The sequence below is a fragment of the Cetorhinus maximus genome, chromosome 20, assembly GCF_964194155.1.
Source record: "Cetorhinus maximus chromosome 20, sCetMax3.hap1.1, whole genome shotgun sequence".
NCBI lineage: Eukaryota > Metazoa > Chordata > Chondrichthyes > Lamniformes > Cetorhinidae > Cetorhinus > Cetorhinus maximus.
The window spans coordinates 52,077,036-52,094,944 of record NC_135898.1 but is presented as its reverse complement, the minus strand read 5'-3'; the positions used below and the strand labels follow the sequence as shown (position 1 = coordinate 52,094,944).

Below are 17,909 nucleotides of genomic sequence, written 5' to 3'. Positions count from 1 at the left end.
AGTACAGTTGACGTTTCGAGTCCTCATGACCCTTCATCAGAACTAAGTAAAAATAGGAGAGGGGTGAAATATAAGCTGGTTTAAGGGCGCCGGGGGAGGGGGAGGGGTGGGGGGGTGGGGGGTGGTGGGTGGGGGGGAGAAGGGGGGGTGGTTGTTGGGACAAGCAAGCAGTGATAGGAGGAGATAACCAAACGATGTCACAGACAAAAGATGTTCTGGATGGTGTCAGACTTCTTGAGTGTTGAGGACATAATTTAGCTTGACACTCCATTGCAGCACTGAAGAAGTGGTGCCTTGTCAGATGTGTCATCCTTTAGATAGAATCGTATGACACAAAAGACCATTTAATCCACTGTGCTTTGCTGACTTTTTGAAAGCCAAGAAAAAAATAAGACTTTAAACTGAGACCCGGTTGCCTGTTCAGACTAATGTTAAAAATACCACCATTTCCTTTTGTCCTGACATAACATTCTTCATCCAATCATCATCAGATGTAACTCTTAATTTTCTGTAAAAAAAAACAACTAAAAACCCTGAAACAAACAATATAACAAAATAATGTAGTTATGGTCTTGTTGGATTCAACCAGCTATTCTTGTCTCAATTAGAAGTTATTTGATTTTTTTTTATATATTTGGCAAAATGCCCTCTCCCACTGCACCCCCAGTTGTGTAAGTGCACTAAGGTTATTTCTGTTCCGCATTTCCAGCTGTTGGCAGTACATGTAAATAGGGAAAGTGATTTATTATTCCTCAGATCTGCTCAAACATGAACAATTTCACTACTTTTGGGAATTTTGTATAAAATTGTGATCTTAGGACAGCATGATGCACCACGGACAGTAAGTGTAGAAATTTGTGGGGTGTTGTGCTGTGACAAAAACACTTGCCATATTTGTACGTTATATAGAATAAGTTTATTTTACAACATTTACTGTGTGGCTGCATGTATGAGTATTTTAAGAGAGTTTGATGACATTCAAAGGAATCTGGTCCAAATAAGCAGATGGGCAACAATAGATTTTGGTATTGGATAAATGTAGGGCATTGCACATTGGAAGATGAAACATATTATTGTTAAATAAATATCCATTATCTAAGGTAGAAAGGTCTTTGGATATGATTCTTGGCCATCCGCTGATTGAAAACCAATATACATTTTCAGGAAATTTGTGAAATTACAATAATTCATTAAATCAGGTACAAATACTTGGTGAATGTGCACTTTTCTTTTGGAAAATGCCTTTAAACAGATGTCAGTTTATTGGAAAGTGTTCTCAGAGAAATAACAATGATGACTCTTGGGATTTGGATTTTAGATACTGAAAGCGATCTTGTTTACATTGGAGAAAAGATTTAAAATTGATACGCTGTAGATCCTCAATTCAGAGTGGCATGGACAATGTAGATATGAGTAGGTTACTTAGCATGGATTGTAAATTGAGAAATGGAGGACTTGTCTACAATTAACAAGGCTCAAGTGTGACTATAGATTAAAATTAATATTTTTCCCAAGTGGTCATAACTATGTGGAACAAACTGTCAGAAAAAGCAATTAATGCCATATTGATTAATCCTGTTACAAAGGAACTGAATAAACATCTGATGAGGAACATGTTTCAGGTGAGAAAATGGAGACAATTTAATGATGACCCAAATTCCATGGAATGTGATGCTTCTGTTGAAATGTCACCTGCTGAATGCAAAGAATATTGAGATACTCAAAGTAACTCTTATGATTGCTGTAGAGAACAATAACTTTAAAAAAATCAATTTGAATTCCCAGTGGCCAACTCAAAGGAATTGCACGACAAGATTTCAAGTTTTAAGAGTTTTACATAGCAAACAAACTAAAAGCAACAATTGACTGAACACTATTTCATAGGCAACTTATGCTATAAAACTGCAGAAAAATTTCTCTTGTTAATACTTTAACGTGAGGAGATTGCTGGGGCCTTGACAGAAATCTTTGTATCCTAACTGGCTACAGGCGAGGTCCCAGAAGACTGGAGAATGGCCAATGTTGTTCCATTGTTTAAGAAGGGCAGCAGGGATAATCCAGGAAATTACAGGCCGGTGAGCCTTACGTCAGTGGTAGGGAAATTATTGGAGAAGATTCTTCGTTACAGGATTTACTACCATTTGGAAGCAAATGGGCGTATTAGTGAGAGGCAGCATGGTTTTGTGAAGGGGAGGTCATGTCTCACTAACTTGATTGAGTTTTTCGAGGAAGTGACAAAGATAATCGACGATGGAAGGGCAGTGGATGTTATCTACATGGATTTCAGTAAGGCCTTTGACAAGGTCCCTCATGGCAGACTGGTACAGAAGGTAAAGTCGCATGGGATCAGAGGTGAGCTGGCAAGATGGATACAGAATTGGCTTGGTCATAGAAGACAGAGGGTAGCAGTGGAAGGGTGCTTTTCTGAATGGAGAACTGTGACTAGTGATGTTCCGCAGGGATCAGTGCTGGGACCTTTGCTGTTTGTAGTATACGTAGATGATTTGGAGGATAATGTAACTGGGCTAATTAGTAAGTTTGCAGACGACACTAAGGTTGGAGGTGTTGCAGATAGTGAAGAGGATTGTCAAAGGATACAACGGGATATAGATCTTGCACGGAGAAATGGCAGATTGAGTTTGATCCGGACAGATGCGAAGTAATGCATTTTGGAAGGCCTAATACAGGTAGGAATTATACACTAAATGGCAGAACCCTTAAGTGCATCGACGGGCAGAGGGATCTGGGTGTACAGGTCCACAGGTCACTGAAAGTGGCAACGCAGGTGGATAAGGTAGTCAGGAAGGCATGCCTTCATTGGCAGGGGTATTGAATATAAAAGCTGGGAAGTCATGCTGCAGCTGTATAGAACCTTGGTTAGGCCACACTTGGAATATTGCATGCAATTCCGGTCGCCACATTACCAGAAGGATATGGAGGCATTGGAGAGGCTGCAGAGGAGGTTTACCAGGATGCTGCCTGGTCTGAAGGTTATTAGCTATGAGGAGAGGTTGGAGAAACTTGGATTGTTCTCACTAGAGCGACGGAGGTTGAGGGGTGACTTGATAGAAGTTTACAAAATTATGAGTGGCATGGACAGAGTAGATAGTCAGAAGCTTTTTCCCAGGATGGAAGAGTCAATTACTAGGGGACATAGATTTAAGGTGAGAGGAGAAAACTTTAGAGGAGATGTGCGGGGCAAGTTTTTTACGCAGAGGGTAGTGAGTGTTTGGAATTCGCTGCCAGAGGAGGTGGTGGAAGCAGGTACGATAGTGGTGTTTAAGAGGCAGCTTGACAAATACATGAATAGGATGGGAATAGAGGGAAAAGGACCCTGGAAGTGCAAAATGTTTTAGTTTGACAGGCAATATGATCGGCGCAGGCTTGGAGGGCCGAAGGGCCTGTTCCTGTGCTGTACTTTTCTTTGTTCTTTGTGACCACAAATCTCCCTTCACTGTTATACTTTATGCTGCCATTTAAGTAGCCACTCTATTCTCCTGAAACCAGTCCAAAAGGATTCTTAGCTCCCAAAGGTTTACTTCCCTTCTTTTCCGTTTCCACCTGGATAACTTCTAATCCCTGAACTGTCTTTTACAGTGAGGGTTACTCTGGAGATTCCTCCTTCTAGCCAAAGCTAGGCAAATCTCCCAGTCTCATTTAGATCCTCACAAACTCGGTCTGTTCACTCTGAGCATAAGCTCCCATCCGCATTCCTGCAAGGTGAACCACAGAGACTTGCTGCCTCTATCTTTCATTTCTGTCCACCTCTCTCTCTCTCTCTCTTTCGTTCTTGAATTCTGGCAAACAGAGACTGTGAAGTTCAGTGATATTTTGGGAAAATATCCTGTAAGCCTATTCTAGAATGGCTTCCAATGGACTCTCCCCCTCTCAAAGTCCATCTCCATGGCAAAGTTAATCAGATGGGCCTTGTATCCAGGTAGTCATGCTATTTAGCTATCCATCAGACTCCCAACTTCATTCACAGACAGTTTAAAGTATAACCATTTAGAAAACCTAACATTCCAAACACGTTCGTGGGACTTTGGAGACTAACAGTTCATCCATTGTCCACTGATGTTTTGATCATTTTTCACAGACATGAACACCTTGCACCTTCTTCCCTGTAAAGCAATCTCTTTAACAACTAGGCCACCTGGCCTTGCTGTCAGTAGAATTCAGACCAGGTCACATGATCCCTCCCGTGGCCCCCGCCCAGCCCCTCAGCCCTCCACTTTCCTCTGAATTAAAGATCCAGTCCCAAAATGCAATGGTGTTATAAAACCTTGCAATTGTGACAAACAGCAGTACTAATGGTTTGTAAAATAATTCAAGGATGCTGATGATTATTAGCTTTGAAAATGCTAGCTAATTGAAGTGAAAATGAAGTATAAATAACTAAATCCACCGAATTGCCATTCAGTGCTTCATACTATTTCACAACCTCTTCAAACGAATCTCTAGAATATAGCACCACACATTGTTTGAGAAATTCTATTACTTTTGTGATAAACTGCCATAAATCACTCATTTGTAATTTATTGGTTCTTTTGTAGCTAAAAAGAAACCCCATGATGCAACAGTACAGGGATGATATCTTGTATTTATTACTTTAAAACTAGCAGTGACAACTGTCAAAACACCATGGTCACTCTTGAGTTCCCTTTATTGTTGACATGGAAAATCGATTGGCCCAAACGGTTGATGAGTGGAATCGTTTCTCAGCTCAGTTACTTGATAAGATGCATCATAGAGAGAGTTTATATCTCAGGTTTGAAAGAGTAAAATGCTTTTGCCTGATTCATTTCACATCAGGAGTGCTGAACTTGAAAGCATTGGCGCAGCATTGCTATCAGCAGTTGTTCAAATGATCTATATCCTGGTCAACTGGGAAGAGGAGGGATTGATGCAGTACTCTCATAGTGAGAAGAGGTGGGAGGAGGGGTTGCAAAGCCATTTATAGATATACAACTTTTGAGAATTGCATGTTATAAGTATTTCTCTTAGAAAGTAAAATTTTTGATAATACTTGCATACTAAAGTGGTGTTGCTGAATGCCTGTTCATCCATGGCCTACTTCAGGCCCGTAAGTGACTAATCAATGGCCACTTAATTTCGTCCTCCTGCCACCACTGGGATTTTACCTGGGATCCCGGCGCTAAGTGTCCATGCCGCCTAGTAAAAGCTGGTAAGCCTTGTGGATGGGACGGGGGGTGAAGGTTTCCTCTTATTCAGCCAACTTGTGCCTATTGAAGGCCCCCACAAGATGTTCCCCCTCTTCCCCAGCCCTATCAGTCCTGGATCTCCAACCCTCATGACCACAGACTTATATTCATCTGGGCTCCATGGCTCCTTTTCTTTAGACGATTGCCTGCAGTCTCAGCAGTGGCCATCTCCTCTGGTGGCACTGCTGGGACAAGAGAGCTGCTGGCCATTTGATTGTCTGGCAGCTTTTGGAGGCAAGACTTCCTCTCTGAAGGGGAGGGAAGGCCGGGCTATAGCCAATTAAAGACCTGATGGCCATTAAATTGCTGTGGGGTAAGTTAGCCAAGTCTATGGTTCAGATGTCCAAATGCTAACAAGACTTTTGACTTTAAGGTGACTACTCTTGGTTTATAAATCCAGATAATTTTAGCTACTCAACGTACTGAGGTCAGTCAGAGGCCAGTTATATCTGCATCTAAATTTCAGGATTCAGGTTGACAATTGGATTTTCTTTTTTCTGATTGTTTTGTAATCTGCAGTACAGTGTGATATCTGGTGTTTAATGGATGCATGCTAGCCACAAGTCTTTTATGAGCAATAAAACTCTTAAAGGGACTATGGCATTTTTTTGAAGTATATAGTCTTTTGAGATTGTTGTGGTTTAGTTTTGTATAGTTTTTCTATTTTTAATTGGAATACGTAGAGAATGTAAATGGAAAATCTGTTTCATATTACCTTCAAGTCTTCAGAAAACTAATCATAAATGAAACATTTACAAGAGTTTAGCAGAAATTGGAATATCCTTATATAAGTAGCAACCTGGTAAGTGGTTCCTAAAATATGAACTTTTGCTATAGTTCAGTTGGTGATGGAGCAGTTACAGAGTGCTATTTCGCTGGTTAAGTTAATGCTAATAATGCAGGTTGCTTTTAAAATTCCGGGAAGGAGATCTACTTTATGCTCACTCATAATTATGTCACCAATATCTCCTAGCTGGCAATAACAATTGTAATTCCCTCTGCAGGCTCCATGTCTGTTTGGAGGCACGTGCTGAGTTGTGCCATTTGTTGCGAGGATACCAGCTGCACCTGACATTTGCATCTAGGAATAGCAGTCAAGGTGACCAGGGCCTTCAGTTCTAATGCTTTCAATTCATGTCAGGCTATCACAGGTCATATTTGCACTGCCAGTCAACTTTCATTTGGCAGATATATACAACAGGTGACTGATGCATTGTCGTACAGGAGTAACCCTTCCATCTCCGTTCCCATTAGGTTTACCATGGATGCATTCCGGAGGTTTGATTACATGATATTTAATCATGTAACATTTGATCTTGTGGTATTCAACTGTTGCAGTTTGCACACAATATTGCACTTACCTTATAAATGTATCTGAGCATCTTTGCTCGCTGTCTTTTCTTAAATCGGTGCATCGATTGCCATTGCTGGTATCAAGATAACCAACCTCAATGATGTTCCAGGATGGAATGAATGGCTGAAGCCAAAGATGAACAGCAGCTATGAGTGCTTGAGAGGCGGGTGAGATGTTGCAGAGCTCAGGTCTTTGTGATTCTCTCTCTTTCTTTAAAATGGCGCTCTGTCTCTATCCTCCTATTTTCTGCAGCAGCTTCTCCTTCACCGTTGTGCAAGTAAGAGAAAGAGAGACAGAGACACAAAGAGACAAACACTGTAATTGAGCACAGCCAAGCATGAAAGTGGGATGAAGTGAAACATACAATGAAGCAGAGAGCAAGAAAACAACTTAGATAATAACTACGTGACTCAGGAGCAGGTAGAAAACAGTGCATAGAACTACAGAGCCAGAGAGAGTCATGAGCTGCTTGGTATGGGAAGGGGAAAATATTTGTGGCTCGATTTGCTGCTCAGGCTGGTATCTGAATATCTCAGGCCTGAATTTTCAGCTTGGCTGGTGGGCGCGATGGGCGGGCCCAGGATCCATCGGGAAACGGACCGCTGACCGCGATCGGCCCCCGACCGCGATTTTACGCTGGCTGGCCAATTAACGGGAGGAGGGCAGGTGATGCTGTTTCCGCGGGCACGGGTGAGTGCTGATAGAACGCCCCCTGAAGGCAGAGAACTGCCTCAGGGAGTTGCAGACATGAAAACCATGAAATAAAGTTTTGAAAATCAGGAAAAAAATTACCAAGCATCACAGTCAGGCATCTGAACATATAGATGATAAAAATGCTGTCCATAGATTTTTATTTTTATTTTATTTAATAATGGAAACCTCATCCTGCCCTTGGATGACGTTTCATGAAAAATGCAAAGTCTGCCTGGCCGATTCTCCCGTCTGCCAACCGTAAAGTTGGACGGACCATGAAAAATTGGAGACAATCGTGCCGTTAATGGGCTTAATTGCTCTCTTAATTGTTGGCATGCACGCTTCCGACTTTTTTGTGCACCTGCCGAGCGAAATATTGCGTGGGCAGGGGATGATGTCAGGACGCCCGCCTGACATCTTTTCGCGCAATTTTACGCCCGATTGGGTCGGGCACGTACCTGCCTGCAGGACGTAAAATTCTGCTCTAGGAGTAAAGAGATAGAAAAAGACATGCTAATTTTTCATGATTAAATTCACATGATTTGTTTAAACAGAATTAACATACCTTTAAATGGCTTCTTTCCTTTAATTAGCTTCTGCAACTCTTGATATTACAGCAGTAGAATGTAAAATTCCATAGGCTTATTGTTTAACTTCAAAGCACTATGCACAATTCAGGAAGGGAGTGCACAATAAATATTCCAAGTGCATGCTCCACAAAGTTAGTGTGTGAATGGCTGTGCTCAATTCAGGTGAGTGTAAAGCCCATGCTTCTTCAGTTCTACCATGTCTGCACTAACCTCAGAAATTCATTTTTTGGAAAGAACTTTATCAGAGATTTCCCCACAAACCGTGAAGTAGCGCTAATTTATCGATTCCTGAAAAATAAATGAGTATTACTTTCTTTCACAACTGTAAACAGATAAATAAATAGGATTGATCCCCTCAGGCATTAGTATGGCATCAAGGGGCTCTAGAAAAATTGAAGTCAATGGGAATCGTGGGAAAACTCTCCATTGGTGAGAGTCATACCGAGCATGAAGGACGATTGTGCTTGTTGTTCAAGACCTACCATCTCAGCCCCAGGGCATCACTTAGGAGTTCCACAGGGTAGTATCGGACGCTTCATCAGTGACCTTCCCTCCATCGTAAGTTCAGAAGTGGGCTGTTTGCTAATGTTTGCACATTGTTCAGTACCATTCGCAGCTCCTCAAATACTGAAGCAGTCCATGCTCACATGCAGCAATCCCTGGCGAACAGCCAGGTTTGGGCTGATAAATGGCAAGTAACAGTTGTGCCCCAGGTGCCAGGCATGACCATCTCCAATAAGAGAGAATCTAACCATCTCCTCTTAATATTCAATAGCATTGCTATCACTGAATCCCCCATTATCCACATCTTGTGGGTTACCATTGACCAGAAACTTAACTGGACCAGCCACATAAAAAATACTGTAGCTATGAGAGCAGGTCAGAGGCTGGGAATTCTGCGGCAAGTAATTCACCTCCTGACTCCCTGAAGCCTGCCCACTATTAACAAGACATAAGTCAGAGTGTGATGGAATACTCTCCACTTGCCTGGATGAGTGCAGCTCCAACAACACTCAAGAAGCTCGACACCATCCAGGACAAAGCAGTCAGCTTGATTAGCATCCCATCAACCACCTTAAACATTCACTCCCTCCACCACCAGTGCACTTTGCCAGCAGTGTTTACCATTTACAAGATGCACTGTAGCAACTCACCAAGCCTCCTTCAATAGCATCTTCCAAACCCACAGCCTCTACTAAGAAGGACAAGGGCAGCAGACAAATGGGAACACCACCACCTGGAAGTTTCCCTTCAAGTCACTCACCATCCTGACTTGGAACTCTATATCACTGTTCCTTTTCTGTTGCTGGGTCGAACATATGCAACTCCTTCCATATCACTAATATTGGTGTACCTACAACACACGGACTACAGCCCTTCAAGAAAGGAGCTCGCTATCACCTTCTCCAGAGAAGCTAGGGATGGGCAACAAATGCTGGCCTTGCCAGCGACATTTGCATCCCATGAAAGAATAAACAAAAGGCATGATGCTTAAATAAATAAGTGAGTGGTAAAACCCTGCATCTAATATGATGGAGCAATCTTTACTTACAGTGTCAGTCTATTGAGATTGTGCCTTTTCAAGACTAAGGCATAGCAATGGATAAAACTGCATTGGTTCAAGAAAGAGGCTCACCACCACCTTCACAAGGGCAATTAGGGATGGGCTATAAATGCTGGCTTTGCCAGGGACACCCACTTCCCATGAACAAATAAGAAGGAAAATCCTCTCTCCTCTGTATCACAGTAGCAGTATTAACCACTTGGATTTCCTACCCACTTGTAGTCAACGGGCAGAAAGTCTCGCTCCATGTTACTAACATGGACGTAAGAACATAAGAAATAGGAGCAGGAGTAGGCCATTTGGCCCCTCAAGCCTGCTCCACCATTTGCCCCCCCCAACCTATTTTTGTATGATAAGCAAATTTGGATACATTACACTCTGCCCCCTCCTTCAAGTCATTAATATAGAAAGTAAATAATTGAGGCCCTAGGACCGATCCTTGTGGCACTCCACTAGTTACGTCTTTCCAACCTGAAAAAGACCCATTGATCCCGACTCTCTGTCATCTGTGTGTTAACCAACCCTCAATCCATACTAATACATTACCCCCAATACCGTGAGTTCTTATCTTGATTGCTGTAATGTTTTAATTAAAGACTTTATCCTGAAACCTTTCTCCAAATTGAGCAAAGGTACAGCCTTGCAGACCTTAATTAATTAAGAAAAGTTGGTTGAGTTGTCGTAGCTGTATTTTGTTTTATAATGGTCCTGTGAAGCACCTTGGGACGTTTCATTGCATTGAAGGCACTATATAAATATAAGCAGTTGCTGTAGTGGTTGAGTTCTAATTATACAATATATTAAAAAGAAATATAGCTGGTATAAACAGTTACAATATATTAAGTTAGAACAATAAACTGAATTCTTCCTATCAATGACCTTCTCCACGAGCTAGTTTTCTCACCTGTCAATGTGTTCATCTCTATTATTATAACTGCTTGCTCGAATTGTGAGAGATTAGTTGTGTGCATAGTACACATTTGCCTTCAAGGTTACCTCAGAAAAAGTTGAAGTTCATTGTTTATCCTCTTACGTTTATGCAAAAAAATTACCCACAAATTCCAGTTTGTTTTGCTGCTTATGAAAAGGGTTTCTCTTGACATTTGTCAAATTCTACATCTTCAATCTAGAGTCAAAAGGCAGAAGTGCATTGGTTGGGATGCAAGAATGGAAAAGGCTGGGAATTACTTGGGATGTTGCCATAGAGAGATATGTAGACCAGGTTGAGGAATTTGGAATTTAGTACACTGGGAAGCATGAGGCCAGTTGAGATTTCTGAGGACAGAATGAAAAAGAGACTGGGCTTACAAAGTGCAAACCTTGGCACACTCTACGAATGGCTAGTTTTGTACTCGATCATTAAAAATCCAGAAGTATTCAACACTATTAAGTTTTCATTCGTCATTGTTTTCTGACTATTTGAACCAATTAGGTGCAAGTGTGGTGAAAAATCTGCATGCCTAAAAGTATGATATCTGAAGTTTGATGGAGAAATGTATGACTTCACGAGAACTATTACATATAGGTATAGATGCACTTGTGGTACTGTAAACCTTAGTAAAATACTGGATCATTACTGTGTTAAGTTCTGCTGGTATTGCAAGGAAAAAATAATCACGTATGGTTGCATTGATTATTTCCTTGTAGCTGTTTCCTATCGTTACTCTTGGTGGCCGCTGTTGTGTGGAAAATAAAACAAACTTGCTGGGCTTCGCGAAGGAGAGAGGTAAGAGATAGCAGCGTTACTTATAATCCAGTACAATCCGGCATTGATAGTTTTATGAATTAAGTGAACCTTTTTCCATTTAGCATGTATATCCTACCTTTATTACCGTGCAGGAGGGGCAAGCAAAAGGTCAATCTGTTATTCGTTGACTTCAATCTGCAACTGGCTCACAGAAAATAATGTAATTTGTGATGTTAATAATGTAAATCTCAAAATCAATCAACAGAAGTTTTTAATTTTACAACTGTAGAACAATGATGGGTTCTAATGTTATTTTTACTGTTAATGGTGAACAGGACTTCTGAATTTTTAGCCAAGAAGTTTTTTTATGTTTCTTTAAGATTTGCCCAGTTAACAGATTTAACCAAGCAATAGTTTGATATGATTAGGTGGCCTGTTGAAATATTCTTTGAGTTGTTAACATATTTCTTGGTTAGACCATAGATAGATTCTTGATTGTACAGGGCAATGTTTAACTCTTCAGCTTGCAGGTTTTTTAATAAATAATGGTCAAACTTGGAACCATTAGTGTGACATATATTGAACTTGTAAGTAGTGTAGCCTATTTAATATGCTATCCGTGGAATACACTTATCTTATAGAGAAACTTTGTCATAAATTATCATAAGACAAAATTCAATCGATTACCCTAATTTAGAATAATCATCTAAGTGGGTTTCTTTGCTGAATTGCTTAACCTTTGGTCTGTATTGTTTTGTACAAATGAAGTAAACCCACTGGCAATTGAAATATGACTTCTGTGGGAAGTTGTAAAGTAACAGACGATATACAATCTTTTATTTCCTTCAGAGAAGGTTATGTGATATTATGCAATATGTTTATAGAATATAATATTAGGAACAGACACCTATGTTGATCCTTCAAATAAGTTATTTATTATGTGATAATATATTGGAGAATCAGTCTTGGGCACTGAGTATTTTTTGAGCTGGTTGTTGGTAGGAACAGCATTGCACTATTCATCTGCAGATGCAATTCATAGGTGATATAGTAAGTATGCAACATATTTTGTACAATAAATATAGATAGTTTGCATGTGTTCAAGATAATAGTAATTTGGGAGAAAAGTTGAAAGTTTGATGCCATAAATCTTATTGAATTATGCCTTATTGCACTGTTTCAGTGAGCATATTTATGTCATAGTTTTTGGTTCTGAAGGATTTCAAAGTTTATCAATATACACATCAGACACTGATATATATTTTCCAAGGATCTTTGAAACTCAATGCTTTCACAGTCTGCTGATTAGGATTTCTCTTTCCCACCCTATTAGCTGTAATTTGAAAAATTTTGTGTGGATATAGAAGGAGCATAAAAATGAAGCTAAAACTTGACAAAAAAAATTACAATTTTTACTGTTTTGATTCTTCCATTTTTAGCTTATGCTCATAAATAGTGAATATCTGCTGACAGCCATGTTTTGATCAGCACAGGATTTAAGTGAATTTATAAATGATACTAATTGTCTAAGTATTGATTCTGCTTGGCTTAGAAATATGCTTTAATAAAAACTCGTGTAAAAAGCAGATGGTTTCAGGATGAGGTAGGGGTCCACAGTATCCATAATAATTGGAGATTAAATCTGAAAGTGTTCATTTATTTGTAGTTTTCTTTTAGTAATGACATTATAGAACACATGGGGTATGATAACATAGTGGCTATGTTACTGGATAATAATCTAGAGGTGTGGACTAATGATCCCAGAAACACGAGTTCAAATGCCACCATGGTAGCTGGGGAATTTAAATGTAATTAATTAAATAAATATGGGAAAAAGAGTTAGCGTCAGTATTGGTGACCATGAAACTGCAGGATTATCATAAAAACCTATCTGGTTCAATAATGTCCTTTTCACAAGGAAATCTGCCCAGTTTGGCACTGTGTGTGATTCCAGATGACCAGCAATGTGATTGATTTGTAACTGCCCTCTCAAAAGGCCTAGCAAGCCTCTCAGTTGTATCAAAACTGCTAAGAAATCTATAATAAAAATAAAACTGGACAGACCACCTGGAACAGGTACCAGATTAGACACGACAAATACAAACCCAGCAAAGCACTCCTCGCTAACATCTAGGGATTTGCACCAAAATTGGAAGAGCTGTCCCACAGACTAGTCAAGCAACAAACTTTCATAGCCATATTCATGAAATCACACCTTTCAGCCAACATCCCAGACTCCTCCATCACCATCCCTCAGCCCCACCAGAGGTAGTAGCACAGTGGTATACAGTTGAGAGGACATGGCCCTCAATATTGACACATGATCTCTTGGCATCAGTTCAAACATGGATAAGGAAACCTCTTGCTGATTACAACTTACCTCCCTTCCTCAGTTGATGAATTATTATGCCTCCATGTTGATGAACACCACTTGGAAGAAGCACTGAGGATAGCAAGGGCATGAATTATGCTCTCGGTTGAGAACTTCTAAGTTCATCATTATGACTGACTGTGTAGCAGCATTACTGACCAAATTGGCAGAGTCCTGAAGGACATGGCTGCCAGAGTGGGCAGGTGGTGAGAAGACCAGCAAGAGGGGAAAAGCCTATTTAATCTCATTCTCAACATTCTACCTGCCACAAATTCAACAGTCAATTGCAGCCTAAGTAGGCATTACCACAATATAGTCCTTGTGGAGACAAAGTCCTAACATGCTACTGAGGATACCGTCCATTGTATTGTATGGCATTACCACCATGCGAAATGGAATAGAGTCAGGTCCACAAGCTGAAAACTGAGCATCCATGAGGCACTGTGAGCAATCAGCAACAACAGAATTGTTTTCTATCACAAACTGTTACCTTGTGGCATATCTCCCTCTCTGCCATTGCCATCAAGTTAGAGGACCAACCCTGGTTCAAAGAGATGTGTAGAAAAGCATGCCAGGGGTAGCAACAGGTTTGGTTAAAAATGAGGTACCAGCCTGTTGAATCTACAACACATGCTAAACAGTTGAAGCAACATGCTATATTGAGAACGGAGCAGTTCCACAACCAATGGATCACATCAAAGCTCTACAGTCTTGCCATACCCTGATTTGAGATTGGAATTTTAGTTGCAGCAGTTGGCAGATTTCAGCCACAGCCTCTTTTGTGAAGCGAAGAAATGTCATGCGTTAATACTGGGTGAAGTTGAGGTAAGAGAATTGCTCTGAATTGCAATTATGGCCTGCTGCTGAGAGTCCTTTTCCTCTTCTAATATTTCTAAGCAGCTTGCCCTGATTTGTGTGGCTTCTCTTCATTCTTGCAGTCAGGCTCTCAATTCTCAAAATAAGCCGTACCAGGCTACCCATGCCTGGAGCCAACTTGTTTCAGCACAAGATTTTAAATAAACAAAACATACTTCAGCACCAACCAGACCACCCCTTGAAGACTATTAAAACTTTACCCAAGAGTAGCAAAAAATTCCAAAATACATCCAACTGCATCAGCAACCATAAGAAATAATTCAACAATGAACCTGTAAGTTGTTCAAGATCCCTTTAAATAGTGCTGGTTTGGAGATGGAGGCCACATGTTGGGGGTGGGGAAATGTGGTGCAATCCTGTATTCCATTTAATGTTGTGTTCAGCTGTGCATGGATAAGGTACGGTTTAGGATAGAGTGTGAGGTTGACATTATAATGTACCTGCTGTAGATACTGTCAGTGGCCATTAGGTGAACATGCAAACCTCTTTACCAACACTGGTCACTTCCAGTCTGAAACCTTGGACCCCATTTTCATGCATAGCACCTAAGAAATGGGGGCTCAGTTTAGCCTTCTAAGTCTGACAGATGGCAAAAACTGATATTTTGCTGCGATATTTTGAGACATACAATATAACTATGCGTGAGCCTCATTTAAATGGAATATTTATTCAAACCAAAATCAACACAAGATTATACAACGTCAGATGAGGCTCACCACATAAAATTAGCACTTGGCAATTAAGTATGCCTGAAAGCAAGGTTTGAGTTAGTGGTGAAGTTCTGTATATTTAGTTGAAGGCATAAGCCTGCGTTCTTCTACAGCTTTTACTACCGAATATCTGCTTGCTTTTGCTTAAGCCCTCCATTTGGTAGCCATCACTTTATTACAGTATTGCCAAATGATGCAATACAACTTGCAACTAATAGAATTGGGGGGATGGGAATCCCTATTAATTAATTCTTGGGATGTTAGCATTCCTGGCAAGGCTGACATTGCACTAAGTGGTGGTGGGCTTTTTACCTGAACTACTACAGTCCGTGTGCTCTTTGTAGTGATTTAATACAACTGATTGGCTTGCTAGGCCACGTCAAAGGCCGTTTAAGAGTAAAGCTCATTGGCGTGGGACTTAATAAGGATGGCAAATTTCTTTCCCTGAAGGTACATCAGCGAATAAGGTAGGATTTTTACGACAATCAGGCAAATTCATGGCAAAATTCAGGCAAAAACAAATTTTTTGAATTGATCTCAAATTTTCAAACTGCCACGGTGGGATTCAAACTCTCATTCTTGAGATTATTTGTCCAGGCTCCTAGATTACTAGCCCAGGAACATTACACTAACATTGAAGAGGATCAGTTCATGATGGCACATTTTTAATTATGTCTCAAGCAGTATGTTGACCCATCTATCCATACCCCAAGACCCATTTTAAGGCACAGCATCATTGCTATCTCAGTACATGAGAGGAGATCTTTCTTCACATCCTTTACCACAGAGGCATTGACCACACTGTGTCATATCTGCTGCAGGCTGACGTAGCAGCTTTAATGACCTAGGTAATTCTGCTCCTAACTATGAACTCTTATCATTTGGAAGGCTTCCTAGGAGCATTATAGATGGAACCCTTATGCCCCCACATATGAAATTCCTTCAGTTCCCTAGATCCCATGCTCTGCAATTATCTCTCTAAACCCCTCCTTAAAACCCACTTGCTTGACCAAGAAAAATTGAAAGTGTTGTATTTATTGAGTGTTATATACACGGACATGTGTTTTCAGCCCTGTGCCTGCACAACTCTTTTTTGACTCTACAAAATGTGCTTGTCCTGTTCAAAGTGCTGAATGGCTGGACCAAATGTGGATCAACTGGAACATATAGCAAGGTAGCATGTAACAAAAACATTCATTGTTGTGTCCATTGTACTTTGCATTTGTGTAAATCTGTCACACAGTCCTGCAGTGGTGTCAGCAATGCACTATTGCCCATTTTCCACTCAGTGCACCAGGCTGCTCAAAAAGAGGTAGAAAATGGCCTCATTTGTGGAAAAATGCAGAAGATGATCAGCCTTTTTGTAACATTGGCAAGGTCATGTCAAGATATATCCAAGAAAAATGGGGAACAATAACCACATATGAACCACCTACATTTGCTGCCGTTGTTTGGAAAAATTATATAAATTTGCAGGCACAACTGTTCCTATTTATCTTGACTATCAATACTCTGGATTTGCCTTCAAAACTCCTAAGTTAAAACAGAAAAGGCAGAGTCGTCCCAGAATTGCATTAAGTGTGGTAGCGGACATGAGAAACGATCCACCGGCTGCAATGATGGATTTTCACACTGTATAGTCTCCTTCCCGCCTCATAAATTATGCAGCCACAGGAGACACACTGGATCGCTTTCACGGCCACTGGCAGTGGATGTTCTCCATGTTCCCGTGGCGCCAAATCCTGCAGCAGGTGGCATATGTGACCGACCAGTTCCCTAGGCATGCACAGTCTTCGGCGACACTGGTTCTCAGTCATCTGCAGGAATGATAAGCGCTGTCTATGGACCCTGAGTCTAGCAAGGTGCCTACGAGCGACAGTTCACTGTGGATCTTAGCTGCGTGTGCAGGAGGCCCTGCCGCACCTTCTTTTTGAGGGCGGTGCTCCTCCCATTGGTGAGCCAGGTGCCTCCGTCACACTCTTCTCCTCCTCCTCTGCTCCCTGAAAATCAGCAAGCATACCACTAGATCACCAGGCTCCATGACCCTGATGTTCTTCTCTTGCAAGATCAAAGAGAGAGACGCATGGGTTAGCATATGTGTCCTAAGGACCTCTTCTGGTTAAGTCTCCGGTTGCAGCACCGGCTCAAGGTCTCAAGGATACTTCGCGCATGTCAGAGAATGCTGGCCACCACTTGGATGGCCAGTGTGTAGCCCGCTTCATGGCTGCCCGAAACCACACACACCTCCACCCCACTTCACCACCGATTGGTGGCAGCTTCGGCCACTCGACTGCATGCTGTGCTCTCAGCTCAGGCGCAGGCTTCCTCCTAATCCGCATTGCAAGGCTGTGCTGTTAGCTTGAACCATGAGGCATACTGGCCCAAAGCTCAGGAAAGACATTGCAAGGGGCTCTGGACAAATACCTCAGAGGCCCGACTCCAAGTACGTCAATGGAGCTGCTGCTGAACGGTCTCAGCTGTGGAAGAATGCTCGCTATTGGCAAGCTTTCCCAAGTGCATGGCCGCTTCCCTCATACACCAGCCCCTCCCCGGCATGTGCTTGTGTACTTCCATCAGTCGGTGCTGCCTCGTGCCCACCTGACCCCACCTTGCCCTAGCACCGTACTGAAAGCCAGCTGGGCAAAAGCGACTGCCTGTTCACACCCACCCTGAATGCACGGCGTCTCTCCCTTGATATCCTGTAGGTGAGCCTCGCGAGTGCTGCGCAAGGCTGCGTGCACTCACTTCTGAGTTCCCCCAAAAGTTCAGCTCGCCAGGCGCATGCTTTTTAAAGGTAGTCGTAAATCACACCGTTCCGAAGTCATGCCGACAGGGGAGGTAA

At 41.6% G+C, this 17,909-nt stretch overlaps 1 protein-coding gene across 5 annotated transcripts in view; it reads left to right on the top strand.

The window, feature by feature from the left end:
- atrnl1b (attractin-like 1b) overlaps positions 1-17,909 on the top strand; it is a 1,047,255-nt gene that overhangs the window by 682,360 nt on the left and 346,986 nt on the right. For all 5 annotated transcript variants that reach the window (XM_078564667.1, XM_078564670.1, XM_078564669.1 and 2 more), the window contains one exon: positions 11,071-11,149. In XM_078564667.1, the coding sequence (XP_078420793.1) occupies positions 11,071-11,149 (79 nt within the window). The remainder of the gene's footprint in view (positions 1-11,070; positions 11,150-17,909) is intronic.